The sequence below is a fragment of the Epinephelus lanceolatus genome, chromosome 7, assembly GCF_041903045.1.
Source record: "Epinephelus lanceolatus isolate andai-2023 chromosome 7, ASM4190304v1, whole genome shotgun sequence".
Lineage (NCBI taxonomy): Eukaryota > Metazoa > Chordata > Actinopteri > Perciformes > Serranidae > Epinephelus > Epinephelus lanceolatus.
The window spans coordinates 38,985,573-39,001,750 of record NC_135740.1 but is presented as its reverse complement, the minus strand read 5'-3'; the positions used below and the strand labels follow the sequence as shown (position 1 = coordinate 39,001,750).

Sequence of the window (16,178 nt, the reverse complement as noted above, 5' to 3'; positions counted from 1 at the left end):
TGGTGGCCTTTGATGTCTGCAAATAAATTGGTTTGCAAAAATCCCTCCAAACTGCTTTGTTGGCGTTTAAATTTCATATGCTCATGAATAGCTTCTAAAAAGTGTCTTGGCAGAGAGCAGGGACCCTCATTAGGATTCATAAAGTGACACCTAAAATGGGCAGATCAGGTTTTTTTCTCGTCGCATGTCAATGATGTCACACTCACGTGCATGGCCAGGATGCTGCGGGGGATGAGCTCTCGGTACTGCCGGATGGTAAAGTGCCACGTCTTGATCCTCATCAGATCATCAAAGGCAAACTCCAGTATCAAACGACCCTCTGTACAAACCTGGACAAAGATCAAATAGTTAGTGTTACTTTACATTTCTCCTCAGCCTGATATCTCTTCCAGTAATCTTTAACCGGCTGGCAGGCGGCCGTCAGCTGATTTGGACGCAGACAAAAAAGAAATCAGTGTTTATTGGCCGGGCGTGATTTTGATAAAAAACGCTGGAAGGGTTTCGTCTCCGTTTTGGAATTTGTTCAAGGACTTTGTAGAATGGAGCGAGCTATTATGCTCCCAATATTTACTCTGCTCGCTTCCCTCATTCAGAGCATCTGTCCTTGGGCCTCTCAACCATCCAGCTATTTCTAAAATGTGAAAATAAATGTAATCTGGAGAGGGGTGTGTTTACACCAGAGACAAAAGAACTTCAGGTCAGAGAGAGTTGCCAATTAGGAGGAGAGAGGGAGAGACAGAGAGAGAAACAGTGAGGGGAAAAAAACATTTTTTCGCCCCTTTAGCTGAATTCAGCGCTTGCCGGGGCCCTCACGCTTCTCCCATATTTCGTTGCTGTGACAACCAGGGAGAGAGAGAGGAGAGAGAGAAACGGAGAGACAGACAGAGAGAAGGGGAAAAAAATCAGCTGATTAGTTGGCATGGCAACGGCAAAGATGTAATCCCACCAGACACACTCTAATCAATGCCCCCAGCGCAGATGGTCTCCTGAGGATCAGCAAGAAAGAGGCTAGCGGCCATATTGCGCCTCCCCCCACCCCTCCTCACTATCACCACCACCATAACCCCACCTCCCCCCCAAACCCTCGTTCCCCACTTCCCACCCACCCATCTACCCCTGCTGGTCACGTGCTCTGACGCTAACTCCAACACACACACACACACACACACACAAAAAAGTATAAATAGAAGCTCGAATGCTCCAAAAAAGCCCCTGAATGCAGAGCTGCTGTCTCGACTGTAAAATGTGGATTCTGTAGAATGTTCTCATTCTTTGTGCAACGGTGCGTTTCCAGAGTTATTCAACCAACACAAGATTACAATAAAGTACATACAGAGAGAGTTTTGTTCCATAATGTGACACCTACTATTAGAGAGACCTGATTATAATATATGGAGAAAGACAGAAAGTTTTGAAAGACAGTAGCTGCACTTTTATTTCTTGTATTTGGACAATATTAACCCTGAACCTTGTCCTCTATTACATATCTCTATTACTCTTTTAAATGCACATGCCTCATGCATAGCGCTGTCAGTCCTTAAAACTTGGTGCAGGTGATGGTAGGAAACATCAGACTGATAGAAATTAAGCAAATGCACCGCACACAAGAAGGCTGCTTCTTCTTTTAATTTAGTCTTCATTTGAAATCGTTGAATAGTTTCTGTTATAACTATGGGAAAAATAAGTGACAGTAAAATATCTAACTGTATATTACTGTGTATTGAATTTTATATAATATATTCTACTTCTTTATTATTGTGGGTTTGTATCCCATTATATGCTGTATCATGGTATTTTACTATATTTCCATTATATTCTGAATGTATATATATATGTATATTTTAAAGTATTGTATTGTTACTATACAGAGGGTGCATACTGCACAAACTGTTGGGTGTGAGTGGGGGATCAATACAGTTTAATATCATGATATTTTGTGTGGGAATATTGTATCTATACACAGCACCAAGTATCTTTTTTACCATATAAATTATTAATATCGCAAATACAAATTAAACATTTGGCAGCCTACTAGAATGTTAAAATCAATTGCTTTTTTTAGTCCACTGGATACATTTTGCTGCAAAAATAAGTATTATTTGAACAGACTGAAAACTTTATCTTAACAGATGTTGGCAAAGTTTTCCTTTGAGGACATAAATAGCCGTTTTAAATAAGCAATGAATCACAATATATCACAATATATGTTATTGCAATACTCAGCATATCACAAAACTTTGAAAAAAATCACAATAATTATTTTATTCTATTTCATTTAACCTTAATTTAACCAGAAAAAAACTCTTCAGGTTAATAATCTCTTTTTCAAGAGTGTCGCGAAGGCAGCAACATAAAGTTACAGACAAAAAGCACAGATTAAAAATACAAAAAATGTACAGCTCTAAAACAAGCAATATCAAACACCTTGATAATGATAATGATAATGATAATATTGTATTATTGTATTGTGACTTAAGTATTGTGATAATATCATATTGTGGGGCCTCTGGTGATTCCAACACCTAAATACTGCTATATAAGTTAATACACTGTCATTTATAGTGTATTTAATGTTGATGCTTATGCCTATATTCACATACATACACAGAACTTGCAATGCATATACTGTATATAGATTTTTAATGTCATCTCTCACTTCTTTTTCTTCCATATTTCATTCAAATAGTTCTTTATTAGTCATCTTTCTTCATCTATCTACTTGTCTCTGTGTTGACACGTGACTCAGGGTCAGTAAAGTCCGCCTTTTCTTAAATATATATTGGGGTATTTATATTTTTATTTCATCTTAAAAAAAAATATGCAGCATTTTTGGAAATTAACACTTTCACTCTCTGACTGACACAGTTCAGTGCTGATACAGTGGTTTTATGTGCAAACATCTACGCGGTTGGATAATGGGCTTGTCTGAGCTTGATAAGTGTGGATTAGACTAAAGCAACATTGGGAAATAATCCTGTGTGTTTAATGGACAATGAAAATGGCCTTTATCTTATTTTTTTATTTTTATATTTAGTCTTATTCCAACAGCAGTTTGTCTGACAGCTGACCTCAGAGCTCAGAGTGAAAGGATGGATGCAACATGACTTGTAACACCCCCCAAAATATGTAAATAAAATCAGTACAGGAACTCAAAGTGTGGGTTTAAACCATATATCTCCAATTTTGGTGATTTTTAAATAAACTTAAGGTGTTCATTTATGAATTCTTCTACTTCTAAAGTTAAATAAATCACCTTAAAACCCACTGAATTATCTGAAACATGTATTTCCTTAGCTCAAAGAAAGTTGATATTTTGGAGAGACATGGATTTCACAGGACAGAGTTTTATAATTGACTGATATTAATTATTTTGCAAAATAAAGTACAAGAAACCACAACCTATATTTGTGTATAATAAACATATGTATGCATATTATTGAAGTTTTGACTCCCAAATTATCACTTTACCCCCCGGGGTTCTCAGCCCATGTTGAATTATAAGATGGAATATTCTAATTAATCCACTAGTACTTAAATTGCTATTGAAAGCTGTAAAAAAAAAAAAAAAGAAAAAGAAAAGAAAGCAGCTGTGACATTGGTGTTTTTCTTGTCCTCCTTTGAAATGAAATGCATCATGGTCATTATGTGTGTGGATGAGTTTTCTGCCCTTTGGGTTGCTGAAACCTATTAAAAGAGCAAATACTTAGGCATGTATGAGGAAGTAAGTACTTCTTTACATCATTACTGAGAGTGTACTTTTTGTAGATTTATAGTATTTAGCCACCAGCGGTGAAATAACTTGAATTGTGAGCCAGTGTCTTATGATGCTTTCAGGTGCAGTAGCCTACAGTGAAACAACGCTGCACTATTGATTTCTTTTTCCATAGTGCCAACTGTGTCTTTAGCATTGCCTCCACTATTGCTCTTATTTCTCTCCCCAGAAGCTTTCTGCCTCTCTCTAACCGATAAATGAATTGGCAAAGCAGCTAAATCAGAACCAGAATAAGAATCACCTTAATTGCCAAGTGCAATAAATGTGCAGGAATTTGTCTTAGTGTCACTGGTGCAGAAATATATTAACCACAAATACAACCAAGGCAGCCCTTTTTTTTCCACAGATTCCAGCGTAGATTCAATCATACAAAGCTATTTATTTCTCCATACCAAGAGAGAATTGGTTAAAATCTAATATTTCTCACAATGGCTGTAACCATTTTTTAGCTAAATAATGTTCCCTTATGAAAACTAAAAGGAGGAAAATCCCCCTGAATTAAAAAGTGGTCCATTAAATGGTACAGCCCCTCACAGAGAGTCCCCATTGATTTAAGAGCAGGGTCATAAATCTTCCACACAACGGGGCTGAGATCAGGGGATCTCCGGCTCAAAAGAGCAAGAAAAGAATAACAGCGTCCTGCTGCTGGGACACTATTCAATACTGTACCCAAACATGACAATCAATTAACAACAGAGGAGCTGAAGGTCATTAAATCGATTATTATGAGCACTCATGACTGCTTCTGGAGAATATAAACAGGATCAAAGTTGACTAAATATGCTCAATTACAGCGACAAGCTGCTGACAGGCTTTATAATACTGCATCTCGACACCACCTCCTGAATCAGTGAGTGTGGAGCTTAAGATGAAAGCATATATAGGTATTTAAAAAAAAATGTACATATAACCAAAGTGTGTTACTGTCAGTATGTTGAGTTTAGAGCTCATAAGACAAGTCAATTCAAGTCAAGTCACCAGATTATCACCACAGATTTAATCAGAAACACTTTTGCTGATCATTTAATTTCATATTTGTTTATTTATTTGTTTGACTTGTTTTCTTAAATTTGTATGATAGCTACCTGCCTTTGGTTTTCAACCACTGGTCGGTGGTTTACAATTCTCAAATCTTTGCACTCAAGTCCCAAGTGAAGACTGACAAGTCTTGGGTCAAGTCGAGTTTTGACTCCTCAACAAGTCATGATGCGCTCTTCACCAAATGTTATGCCATTTTAACAACAGAATAATCATATAAGAAATTTACAAAAACAATAATATGATTTATAAAATTTGGATAACAAGTGTAAAACAAGTTAGTTGGAAGTTGTTGCAACTCCATCTGTATTTTTCAACCTGCACATTTTGTATACTGCTTTTTTGTTGACCATCGGGTAGCCTCACTTTTGCACATGAAAGAAATTATCTTTGATATAATTTTTTCCAACTGGCGCCCAGTAACGTGACAATAGTGGTGAGCTATCAGACTGGTTCACACAAAGTGGACCTGGAGAACAATGAGAGTCAGTGTGCCAGAGATGAACAGTGTTAATGTCAGATGATTTAAGAAATTAAGGGAAATAAATTGATCTGTGGAAAACTTTTTAAATAGTATGTTTTTTAATCTTTGGGCTTGGAAGAAGGTATCAAGTACTTTCAAGTCAAAAGGCTCAACTCTAAGTAAGGTCACAAGTCATTTGTGTTAAAGTCCAAGTCGAGTTGCAAGTCTTTTTTAATTTTGTCAGGTCAAGTCTAAAATCATCAAATTTGTGATTCTAGTCTGACTCGAGTGCACGCCTGTGTTTTTACTGGGTTTTTTTTATCAATATTTTGCTAATCAAACAATTGATCTATTAATCAATAATGAAAATAATCATTAGTAGCAGTCGTAATTGAGTTACAGCAGCTGTATAAAGATGCTATTGGATACTTTCCCTCAACATGACAACCAACTTACAAATTACAACTTAATAATTCAACAGCTTGAATGAACTTGAAATCAATTAAAATGTTTTTTAGGATAAACATGGTGTACTGCAGAATACAGTTCATACTTATGAGTAGTATATGTCTGGAGATTCCCAGTGATCTTACTATTAAGATTAAATATATCCAGTAAATGCAGCACTGCTGGTTTTATTGCAGCGTTTGTTGAGTCCTCACCTCTCTCGCTCTCTATCTTTCCATGTTTCTTAAATGCTCCTCCTGTCATTTGTCAAAAAGGGTTAAAATGTAAAAAAAATCTGAACCTAATCTTGAAAATTGGTATTTAATCTAATGCACAACTGTCAGAAATGTGAATATATGAATGAACCTGAATTACAAAGTGGTAGACTCCTGCATGCGGCTTGTGCAAACTGTATTGAAAAGGCAGCTATTTTATGTCCAAAGACCTTCACCAGGAATTAAATGAAGTATACAAAAAGATGAGTACACATTCAGCAGTTCATCTAAATGCACAATGCATACATGAAAAGATCAATGCAGGTCACTGCGTATGCAACCCAATAAAAACCTGAGGAATAAATGAGGAAAAAGCAACACAAAATAAGTGCATGAGTGTAGAAATAAGGAAGGGAGAAGTCTCTATCATAATATAATCAAAACAAAAACATGTGACAGTGCAGATAAATCAAGTCAAGCTCCACTGTAGTTAAAGAAACTGGGTCGTGTTAATTTACAGTATTAAAAGGAGTGTTAGCAGCTTGTTGCTGTGTTGCTACAGTTGAGTCTCTCAGTTAATTCTGATCCTATTTATATTATCCAGAGGAAGTGATGAATGCTGTATAGTTCATAATTAATAACCGTCAGCAGCACATGAAGATACAATACTGATTTTATTGCGTCTATTATATTTGCGTACAATTGGGAAAAGTATTTTTAAAAGTACAACCACTGATAAAGGTAGATTATTTCAGTGTTAAGATAAATATAATTTAGTGTCCAAAATTATAACAAAAGTGAGGTGACAATTCAAAGCAAGCCTGAGAAACTACAACCCAAGCAGAGCTCAGAAAAACACACACAGCTGATAACACATCCACTAGTCAATTTCTCCACTCAGGGAATTAAATTCACTTGAGCTGAGATCACCGTGTCACGAACTCGCCTTTTGCTCTTTGCTCGCCTCCCAGTGTGAAGAAACCCCCAACTGGGCACCGGTAACAAGGGCCGTGCCCTCCGAGCTAACACACACTGGCCAGGGAAAGCAAAGCCTGCTGGGTAGCGAAAAGAGGTGCTGGGATGCCGGGGGCCGCTGGGAGGTTGGGGGGCTTTTGGTCAAATTGGCACCCTGTGTCACCTTGTCAACACCTCGCCGCCCTGCAAAACCTGCACGCATTGTTCACAAGCACCCGGGTAGCACCGCACACTCTTAGCGCCCTGTTAACTCCAGCGATTCGTTAGTGTGTAGCATCCCGCCAGGTGAGTAACAATGAGGAGAGACAGAGAGAGCACAACACTTGACACTGTGATGAGCTTCTTTACATCATCCATCCTCAACCATTGACTTAACAAACCATATCTTACCATTTATCTATTCATTTTTTAATGATCTGCATTTGATTATTTATTTTTCTGTCATTATCGTACACAATTTGTTACATTTTTAGAACAAAACTTGTATAATCTGCTTTGTGCTTTGAGGATAAATCTGGTTTATTACAACTTGAGTCAATTTTCACAGTTTTGGCAATTATTTCTATGGGTGATTATCCGGGAACCAGGGATTGACTGATTATAAGCCACAATATTCAGCATTTTTATGATTATTGGAATCATTATTCTTTATCTGATTGTCAATAAAATATATCAATTAAAAAAGGGCTACTTCGGCTCTGATGCCACTGCCTCTCTAGCCTCTTTAACACGTCTAAGGTGGGGATGTCATGCAGTTATTCCGCCTCACCATTTTGTACAAAAGGTATGATCATGGAAGAGGTGGAAAGAACTGTTTCATCTTTGAGAAACAGAGGCAGTGACAGCACCAAATCGACATCTGTGCATTAAGGACAGCCGGCAGAACAGGACGCATGTGACGTATTGAGGACATGTTATGTGAGCAGCTAACTTAAAGAAGAAGAACAGCAGCCAACTGTCCGCAAACTGGGGAAACAGAGAGGTCCAATAGCTCCTTACCCTCTGAGCAGAGGACGAGATCAATTCTCAAATAACAGGGATGGTAATAATCATTATTGCCATGGTAATCTATTATTAATGTTTAGAAAATGCTGCTGGATGCATGTTTTTGCTTTGGGAACACCAGCATGCTGTTAAAAATGACACACTGAGGTGGAATTATGTCGACATTGTTTGGTTCTGTATTAAAAAGCAAATGTGGCATAATGAAGGGTCTTCGTTGTGGCCGAATCGCAGGATCTCTGACTAAATGGGGCTCCCATCTGTAGTCTCACTCACAGCACAGAGACTTGAGTCTGCAGTGTAGTTCATACACTTCACTGATAATCCAGAGAATTATACAGTAACATTGAGCTGTTTGATCAAAGAAAGTTTTGGTATCGCATCAAAACTACAGTCCATACTCTTTCTTCCCCTCTCTTTGGATGGATGCACTAAAGAAAAGGTCTAAGAGGGCAGTACGGGAGTATTATAATAACCAACAACAGGGAGGGCAGACTGCAATACATACAAAAAAGGTGTCAGCATCTTTTTTAAAGATAATCATTCTCCTTTGCAGCATTTAATTAAACATAAACTTAAAGGCATTTAAAACACGTTCTGTATTGGAGTTTGTGTTATTCTTGATTTTAAAGCTAAGATTTCCAGTTTTACTGCAATGTATCAGTTGCAAATACAAGTTATCAGTTTCCTTAAATACTAATAGTATTGGTATCAGCCCCGTAAAAAACACTGCTAGTGGACCCCTACTGGGAACATGGTGATATCACTACAATTAAGTCAGACAGGCTGAGAAACACAAGCCAAGACAATCAGACAAAGTGTAAACAAGGTCACAGTTTAACCAAATTATTTACCAGTGGTTCCAAAAGTGGGTTCCTTCAGGATTTATTTTTACATTCTTTATCATTTTTATAACAATTCTATGTGTGAAGAAAATGTAATGATAAAATAAGCACCATAATAAAAACCCTGTTAAATACAGAGTTATGCTGCGCCCAGGTTGGTGACATGACAGCTTATGGGTGCCAGTGTGTGGATCATAAATGTTACAGATGCACAGAGGAAGGAAAGATGCTGATGCATGTTGAAAAATCCATATGATGAGAGCCCTGTATTGAGACGAATCATGTATCTTAAGCATCTTATTTTGGAGTGAAACCAACAGCTTACACACATAGAATTCTGGTAATAATGCCTCAATGCACAGTGACAGTGTGCATGTACAACTATGGCGAGAACAGCAGGTCATTGTTGAAGCAGCCTGTGAAATGTGATGGTGACAGTTTGGGTGATAGTTTTACTGTTCTCCTTAGTTTTGTCACGTTACAGTAATAATATTACTTTTTCCAGTAACGACTAGTGTAACTAATTACTAATGAAATCTCAGTAATCATATCACAGTTACTCCAAAACCAAACAACTCATACAACATTATTTTTGTTATCACATCGCTACGGACTTGAAATACAACAGTCACATCAGCGGACTCATTTTAGTTACGCGCGCACATGTCATAAAGCAGCGAGCTGGTTGGAAACGCTCACCATAGCGGCTGGAAATAGGGCTGCAACTAACGATTATTTTCAATGTCGACTAATCTGTCGATTATTTCTTCGATTAGTCGACTAATCATTTTATCGAAAAATGTGTTAAAATGTTGAAAAATGTCGGTCTGTCTTTCCGAAACCCCAAAATTATGTAATCTAATGTCTTGTTTCGTACTCACGCCAAAGGGTTTTAGTTCACCGTCATGGGAGAGTGTGTAAAGCTGCCAATACTTGAACATAAGAAGTTGCAATAAGAGTATTTTGGGGTACTTTTATAGTACTTTTCTATGAAAAATGACTCAAACCGATTAGTCGACTACTAAAATAGTCACCGATTATTTTAATAGTCAATTAGTCATCGATAAGTCGACTAATCGTTGCAACCTTGGCTGGAAATATTCCCATTACTTTGGTTATTTCGGGAGGAAAGATGACAAGAACACTGCTGCTACAGGATGTTGGACAAAAACTCTTTCCACTGCGAAAAACACGTCCTTAAACCTCGAGTCTGAAACATCTCGACCACTACTCCTGACTGTACAACAACGTGAAGCTCCAAGAAATACACCCCAACAAAGTCAGCTACAGTCCTACACTGGCTAAAAAACAAAGAACAAGACAAAGAATTAATGAAGCTTGTTGCTGGATATGTTGTGGATGAAATGTTGCTCCATGAGTGACTCTGCGTCTTTCGGGCAGAGCGTTGGGGGAAAAAAAAAAGTTTACAGGCAACTGAAGACCTCCAGGTAAATAGAGGCTATCTAGCCTTAGCTACACTTTACAGCGATTAACTTGACATTCACACAGAGACACATCTGAATTTTGGGGGAGATACAAATTTATCAATTTATGGAGTGTAACAGAAAAGTAATATAATGAGTAGTGTAAGAGATTACTGTTGGCAGGGAGTAATAAGTAAAGTAATATTATTACTTTAGAAAAGAGTAACAAGTAAGGAGTCCTGTATATTTCCTATGTGCACACCAAGGATCACAATGAAAGCTAGTCTTGGACTTCATTGTTTTACCCTTGACCTTTATGTTGTTGTGTGATTTGATGTCCTTCCTCTCGTAACGTCAGATAAACTACGATCATCTGACTGCGGGTGTTTCTGTCCCTGTGTGACGTCTCATTCCACATCTCAGCAATTAATTTGGTGACTTGTTATTACTGACGGGAACGATGGCAAGAACTACAAAAATAAAAGACACAAATTGCAATGAATCAGAGTTATTTTTTTTTTAAGTAAAACCAAATCTGAATTTCGAAAGAGAAAGAGAGATAGAGATGGAGAGAGGGAGACGAGCGAAGAAAAAGACAGATACAGGCGGAGAGAGAGAGACTGGGAGAGCAAGAGAGCGAGTTGGGAGCTGGGGATGATTTCTCTAGGGATGAAGGATGCGAGTGTGTGTGCATGTGTGTGTAAGTGTGTGTGTTGAGGGTGCGGGGGGGGGGGGTTGAGAAGAAGAAGAAGAAGAAGAAGAAGGGGGAGGATGAGAGAGAGTGGTGGTGGTGTAGTGAGAGCGAGGGGAGAATGAGCGAGTCAGGCAGGGGGATGAGAGAGAGGAGGAGGAGGAGGATGGTGGGAGGAGGGGGTGGTGGTGGTGGTTGAGGAAAGCGAGGCGAGGCAGAGCTGATTGAGATTCGGGCCTCCAGAGCTGCAGGCTCGCTGCTGCTGCTGGGAGCTCAGGGAGAACACGCTCAGTTATTGGAATTCTTTTTTCTTTTTTCTAATGAATTAATTCTTCTCATCCAATTTAGGTGAAGATGAAAAGAGAGCAGCGCTGCGAGCATCAAATTTAGCTTTTTGTTGACCGGGCCTTGGCCGTTCTGTTTCTGTTCTGTACGGTTAATATCGGACACTCGTAATATATTAAGGGCTTTTTCTTTTTTGTTCCTTTTGGGGAGCCTTGTTTACAAAAACCAAACAACGGCAACATAAAAAGACATTTCCTGTGTGTGTTATTGGGGATGTTTCATAACCATTTACTGATATGATAAGACAAAGAGCTGTCCCCCACCCCCCCTGCACAAACACCCATTCACACAAAACAACCACCACATGAATACAAAATCACCTCCCCTCCAAATGTACGGAACAAAAAAAAAAGATATGACCTCGTGAACCCCCTCGACACAAACCCACATGTAGGCAGCCATGCATGTAAACATACACCAACATCCACTCAGACACTGGAACTGAGGTAAACACCTGTCACATCTGAAATAATGGTGAGATTTGACTTTGGTATGCTAAATAAAGGTCCTGCACTCCCCTTCTCAAAATCGTTTTCATGTGTTAATATTTTTTTTCGTCAGCGTTCATATCAAAACGTGACATATTGCAACATGTTGCTTAATTGTGAGAATGTTTTGCTTTAAACAACCCTGTCTCCTGCAAATTACGTTTGTATATTACGAAATTGTTTTCATAATTATGTTTTGGTGACAACGTAATCACGGTCTGGGTTATGTTCAGAGACATTTCTTTGAGTTAATGAAACACTACGTTTATGTCCAGGGCTGGATTTGCAGAGAGGTGGAGTGGGTGGATGGTGGACATTGTGCAGGACTGTGACACCCAGATTGCATCCAAACTCCTGTCGTAGATTTAGCCAACAAAAGCACTTTGGTTAAGGTTACGGAAAGACTGTGAGTTTGGTAAGGGTGGCTGAGGCTAAGGCTAAGACACAGTAAAGGTGTATGTTTATATGAAAAATGTTAACATAATGTAAGAATGTAAATGTCTGCGCAGTACGCAGACCCTGTTCAGTCCTACAAATGTCAAGCCAAAATCATATCACAGGGAGTTGGGGTGGACAATATGGCCCTAAAATAATATGATAATATTTCAGGGTATTTTTGCGATAATGATATTCTTGACGATATGACAAATTAGTAAATAAATATTTTATTATTGATTTAAGACCATACAATTGCAGAAAAAGTGATAAAGTTTTACATGCTTGTGCCATGCTTGTTCTTGCCGTGGATAACAGTATGACATCAATATGTCAACGAGTCAAAATATTGCGAGTATACAGTTTTTTATATAATATTAAGAATTATACATGTATTATCGTGAACGAGATGATATCCCTTAACAGGGAGCATTAAATCAGAAACACTAACGTTAGTGATCAATTTACGGCCCATGTGCCAGACCATTTTTTTAATTTTATGTATTTTCTTAAACAGAGCTAGCTTATATAAAGTTCTGGGTTAAGCCCCAAATGTCCTTAAATCCTAGAAACGCCCCTGCGTAGAGCTGACCTGTGCAGGGCTGCTGCGACTGGATGTACCTCTTGGCAAAATTAGTGAGAACAGCAAACGTCAAAAGGTTAAAAACAGGCTGTACATTTATATTATAAAAAGATAAATATTATCAATGTTTGTTAAATGGCTGCTGGTCTCCTGTCAGTTTGCAAAAGTGTCCCCAGGCAAAGTAAGATGAGTATCACTGACTTACATGAACAAGTTGACCATCAATAGGAGATGATGATATTTAATATTATATAGTTTTAGTTAGGCTCTTATACAGAGCACTTGTGTGTGCAATGTGTATTTTAAATAGCCATGCACAAGTGTAGGTATAAAGGGGAACCCCACTGAGGACAATATTATCTTATTACATATAAAACTGAATCAGTGTATTGTATGAAAACATTCTGATGAAGATATGCTAAATATATTTTTGAGGCAACTTAGAAACAGCATATACTTAATAACCAAATGCACAAAATGGTTCCAAAATACCATTTGTTTAGGTTACAGTATGCATTTATGTGAAAAAAAAAGATTATCAGTCGATATGTCGTTATCAGACATTTTTAAGCTGTCAAATATCAACATTGACATCTGCCCAAAAAAATCTAATATTGTTCGAGCTTTAGTGTAAACTGCAAGTTACTTAGAATAAGATCCCAATTCAGCTTTAAAGCTAACAACAAAAATCTGTCAGAAAGGTGAAAACAGTTCAATTTCATCCTTATTTTATTTCACTGTGATGAAAAATTTGCTCAAAAAATGAATGATGAACATTTAAAAACAAGAGGGGAAAAGTCAAACTGCTGCCTTAGTGCCAATAAATATGACAGCTGATAACTTGAATCTGGTTTATTTGTACTGTAAACTAGTAAAATAAGCTAATATCTCTGCAGAAAATATGATTTTAAATCTCAATAAGAGACAAAATTACTTGCTAAAATGGAGATTTCTTTTGCAGCGATGCTTTTTTTAATTCACTTTTTAGTCTCACAGCCCTTGGCAGGTCAGCCAAAAAGTTAATTTCAGACTCTGCACTCCACGCACACACAAGAGTGAGTGCATACTGTCAAGTCCTGAAAACAAGAGGGCGCATAGCTGTTTAATGTCAGAACAATCCGGTCTGGTGCTGCAGCTCAGGGTTCATGGTACAGGGAACATGGAATCCCTTTAGCTCGGCTGCTCGGCGCTGACAAGGTATCTGGCCTCAGATTCATTTAGACAGTCAGCAGAAGAACACTAAGAGTCAGCTAGCCATCTGGATCAGACTGTGGTGAAGCAGATATTCACTCCGGCTCACAGGGGGATTCTCTCCCCAAAGACAAAAGCAGATGAGCTCAGCTTTAGTGCTTTCAGTAGACCTTGGTGTCAGGTTTGGATTATCTCACCTGCGCAATTTGTGTTTCCCCAGCTTCTGTCTGCACTTCACTCATACTGCAAACTAAACCATACTCTTCAAAGATCTTATTCATGTCCCTTCAGCTTTGCCTTTGGAGTACCTGAGGGCTTAACAATCTGCCGACATCTTTAACATCAGAAATGCCAGTGGATTTTTGGGGGTCTGGGAGAGGGCCAACTGCTGATAAGTAAAGAGGGTAAATATGACTATGTTTGACTTTTCCCTGCATTAATGCTGAACTCTGGTGCATATATTTGGTCACAGGGAAATACGGGTAGGGTGCATTTTTTCAGCTTAGGTATTTTAAAGCTTGAATTCAACATACAGTAACATTCAGTATGATTGCAGTTAGGCTTTTTTGTGAGATGTAATCTTGAAGAATAGGTTCACAATTTCTCAAGTTGCTGTAATCATCCTCACTGTCCATCCATACTGCCTCTGAAGAGATCTTTTCCTTGTGCCCTTACGATGTAAAGTGACTGTAGGATGCGCCTGGATTCCACCAGGCGCTGAGACTCAGTTTTGTTTTGAAATTTCCTTGTGCTTTCACTACAAGTAAGTTAAGTAGACGACATGGTTAAATGGTTCTTTTTTTGTCTGGTTAAATTGTGTTTATTCTTGTTATTTCCTACTTTGCTGTGCTGTAGCCACAGACAAAGTTAATACTATTAAAAGTCCGGTTATGAACGACATGGATCAAACATTTGCGGCTATGTTTTAGTTGTAATAAATACATTACTCCTCGTTATTATTTCCCATTTATATTTATATTTAAAGGGTCTTTATTCTGAAAATTGACCGGCTGTAGCCGTCTCACTTCCTGCCCGTCTTGATTTGCTCTGTGAAGCTGCGTCGACACTCTGTCAAAAATAGACTAGATGCGTATTTTTAGTGGAGCAGAGCGGAGAGCTGCTTCTGGGACACTTCTGGGACTTCTGCAGTGCGTCTGGTGGAATCACAAGCATTGTCTAGAGTGGCCGCGATCAGCTCCGGCCGTCTCGTCAGAGACAGAATGCCCCCAGCCGTGCCTGATGGAATCCAAGGGTTAGATTGGAAGCGTGTTAGGAAGGAGTTCTATTAACGGGCAGTATGAGCGGGAGAAACGATCACAGCTGTCAATAACGGGCCACTGTTTTGAGACAGACAGAAAATTGTGAACCCATCATTTAAGACATAATATACTGCATGAAGTCCTAATTTGTTCATAGTTTATTGAGGTTTTAGTTCTCCAAAGAGCAGCTTAACACACACCCTGTCACAAATTCAAAACCTCACATCACACACTGCATTTTTTGGGGAGTCTAAAGGACATAATTACTCTGTTTTCTCAAATAAATGATTTTATTAACACCACGAATGGGGTCGAAATGAACTGATAGTATGATAAAGTACACATAATTTACTGACTGAAAAGGTTTATTTAGTTTTAAGGTACTTTCTAACAGCAGTGAAATGTAACTACAAACTTTTATTCAAGTACTGTACTTCAGTAGATTTCTGAGGTACTTCACTGGAGTATTTTCATTTTACACTACTTTATTCTACTCCACTACATCTCAGATGTACTACTGTACTTTTTACTCCACTACTTTTATTTAATAACTCTATCAATATTGCATATTTAGATTTTTTAAGACAAAATATTAATCAGCTAATACATTATTATCTGTTAATAAAAGTTAAAATACAGAGTAGTATGTAAAGTAATTAAAATTAGCTCCACCTTTAGCAGCTTCAACATTAAAGTGATGAACACATTAATGCATTATTAAATATAAGCCAATAATATAATATTTATTATTCTGAAATGGGCCTTTCAGTGTAATAATTACTTTACTTGTGGGACTTAAGGTATATTTTGATGCTGACAATTTTGTACAATTTTTGCTTATAGGTGCTACTTTTCTTTAGGTAAAAGATCTGTAAAGTTATCTGAATTGTCCTTCAGAAATCAGGGGTAAACATTTAAACGTATGCAAACTTAGCAGTTAATGTATAATTTTATTATTCATGCAGCATATAAAAGAAAGATCTTTCCATAATCGTCAGTGAGGCG

At 37.9% G+C, this 16,178-nt stretch overlaps 1 protein-coding gene across 4 annotated transcripts in view; it reads right to left on the bottom strand.

Moving 5' to 3' along the window:
• The window catches only part of ldb2a (LIM domain binding 2a), a 130,386-nt gene that overhangs the window by 32,263 nt on the left and 81,945 nt on the right, over positions 1-16,178 (bottom strand). For all 4 annotated transcript variants that reach the window (XM_033633325.2, XM_033633326.2, XM_078169523.1 and 1 more), the window contains exon 4: positions 207-329. In XM_033633325.2, coding sequence (XP_033489216.1) covers positions 207-329 — 123 coding nt within the window. The remainder of the gene's footprint in view (positions 1-206; positions 330-16,178) is intronic.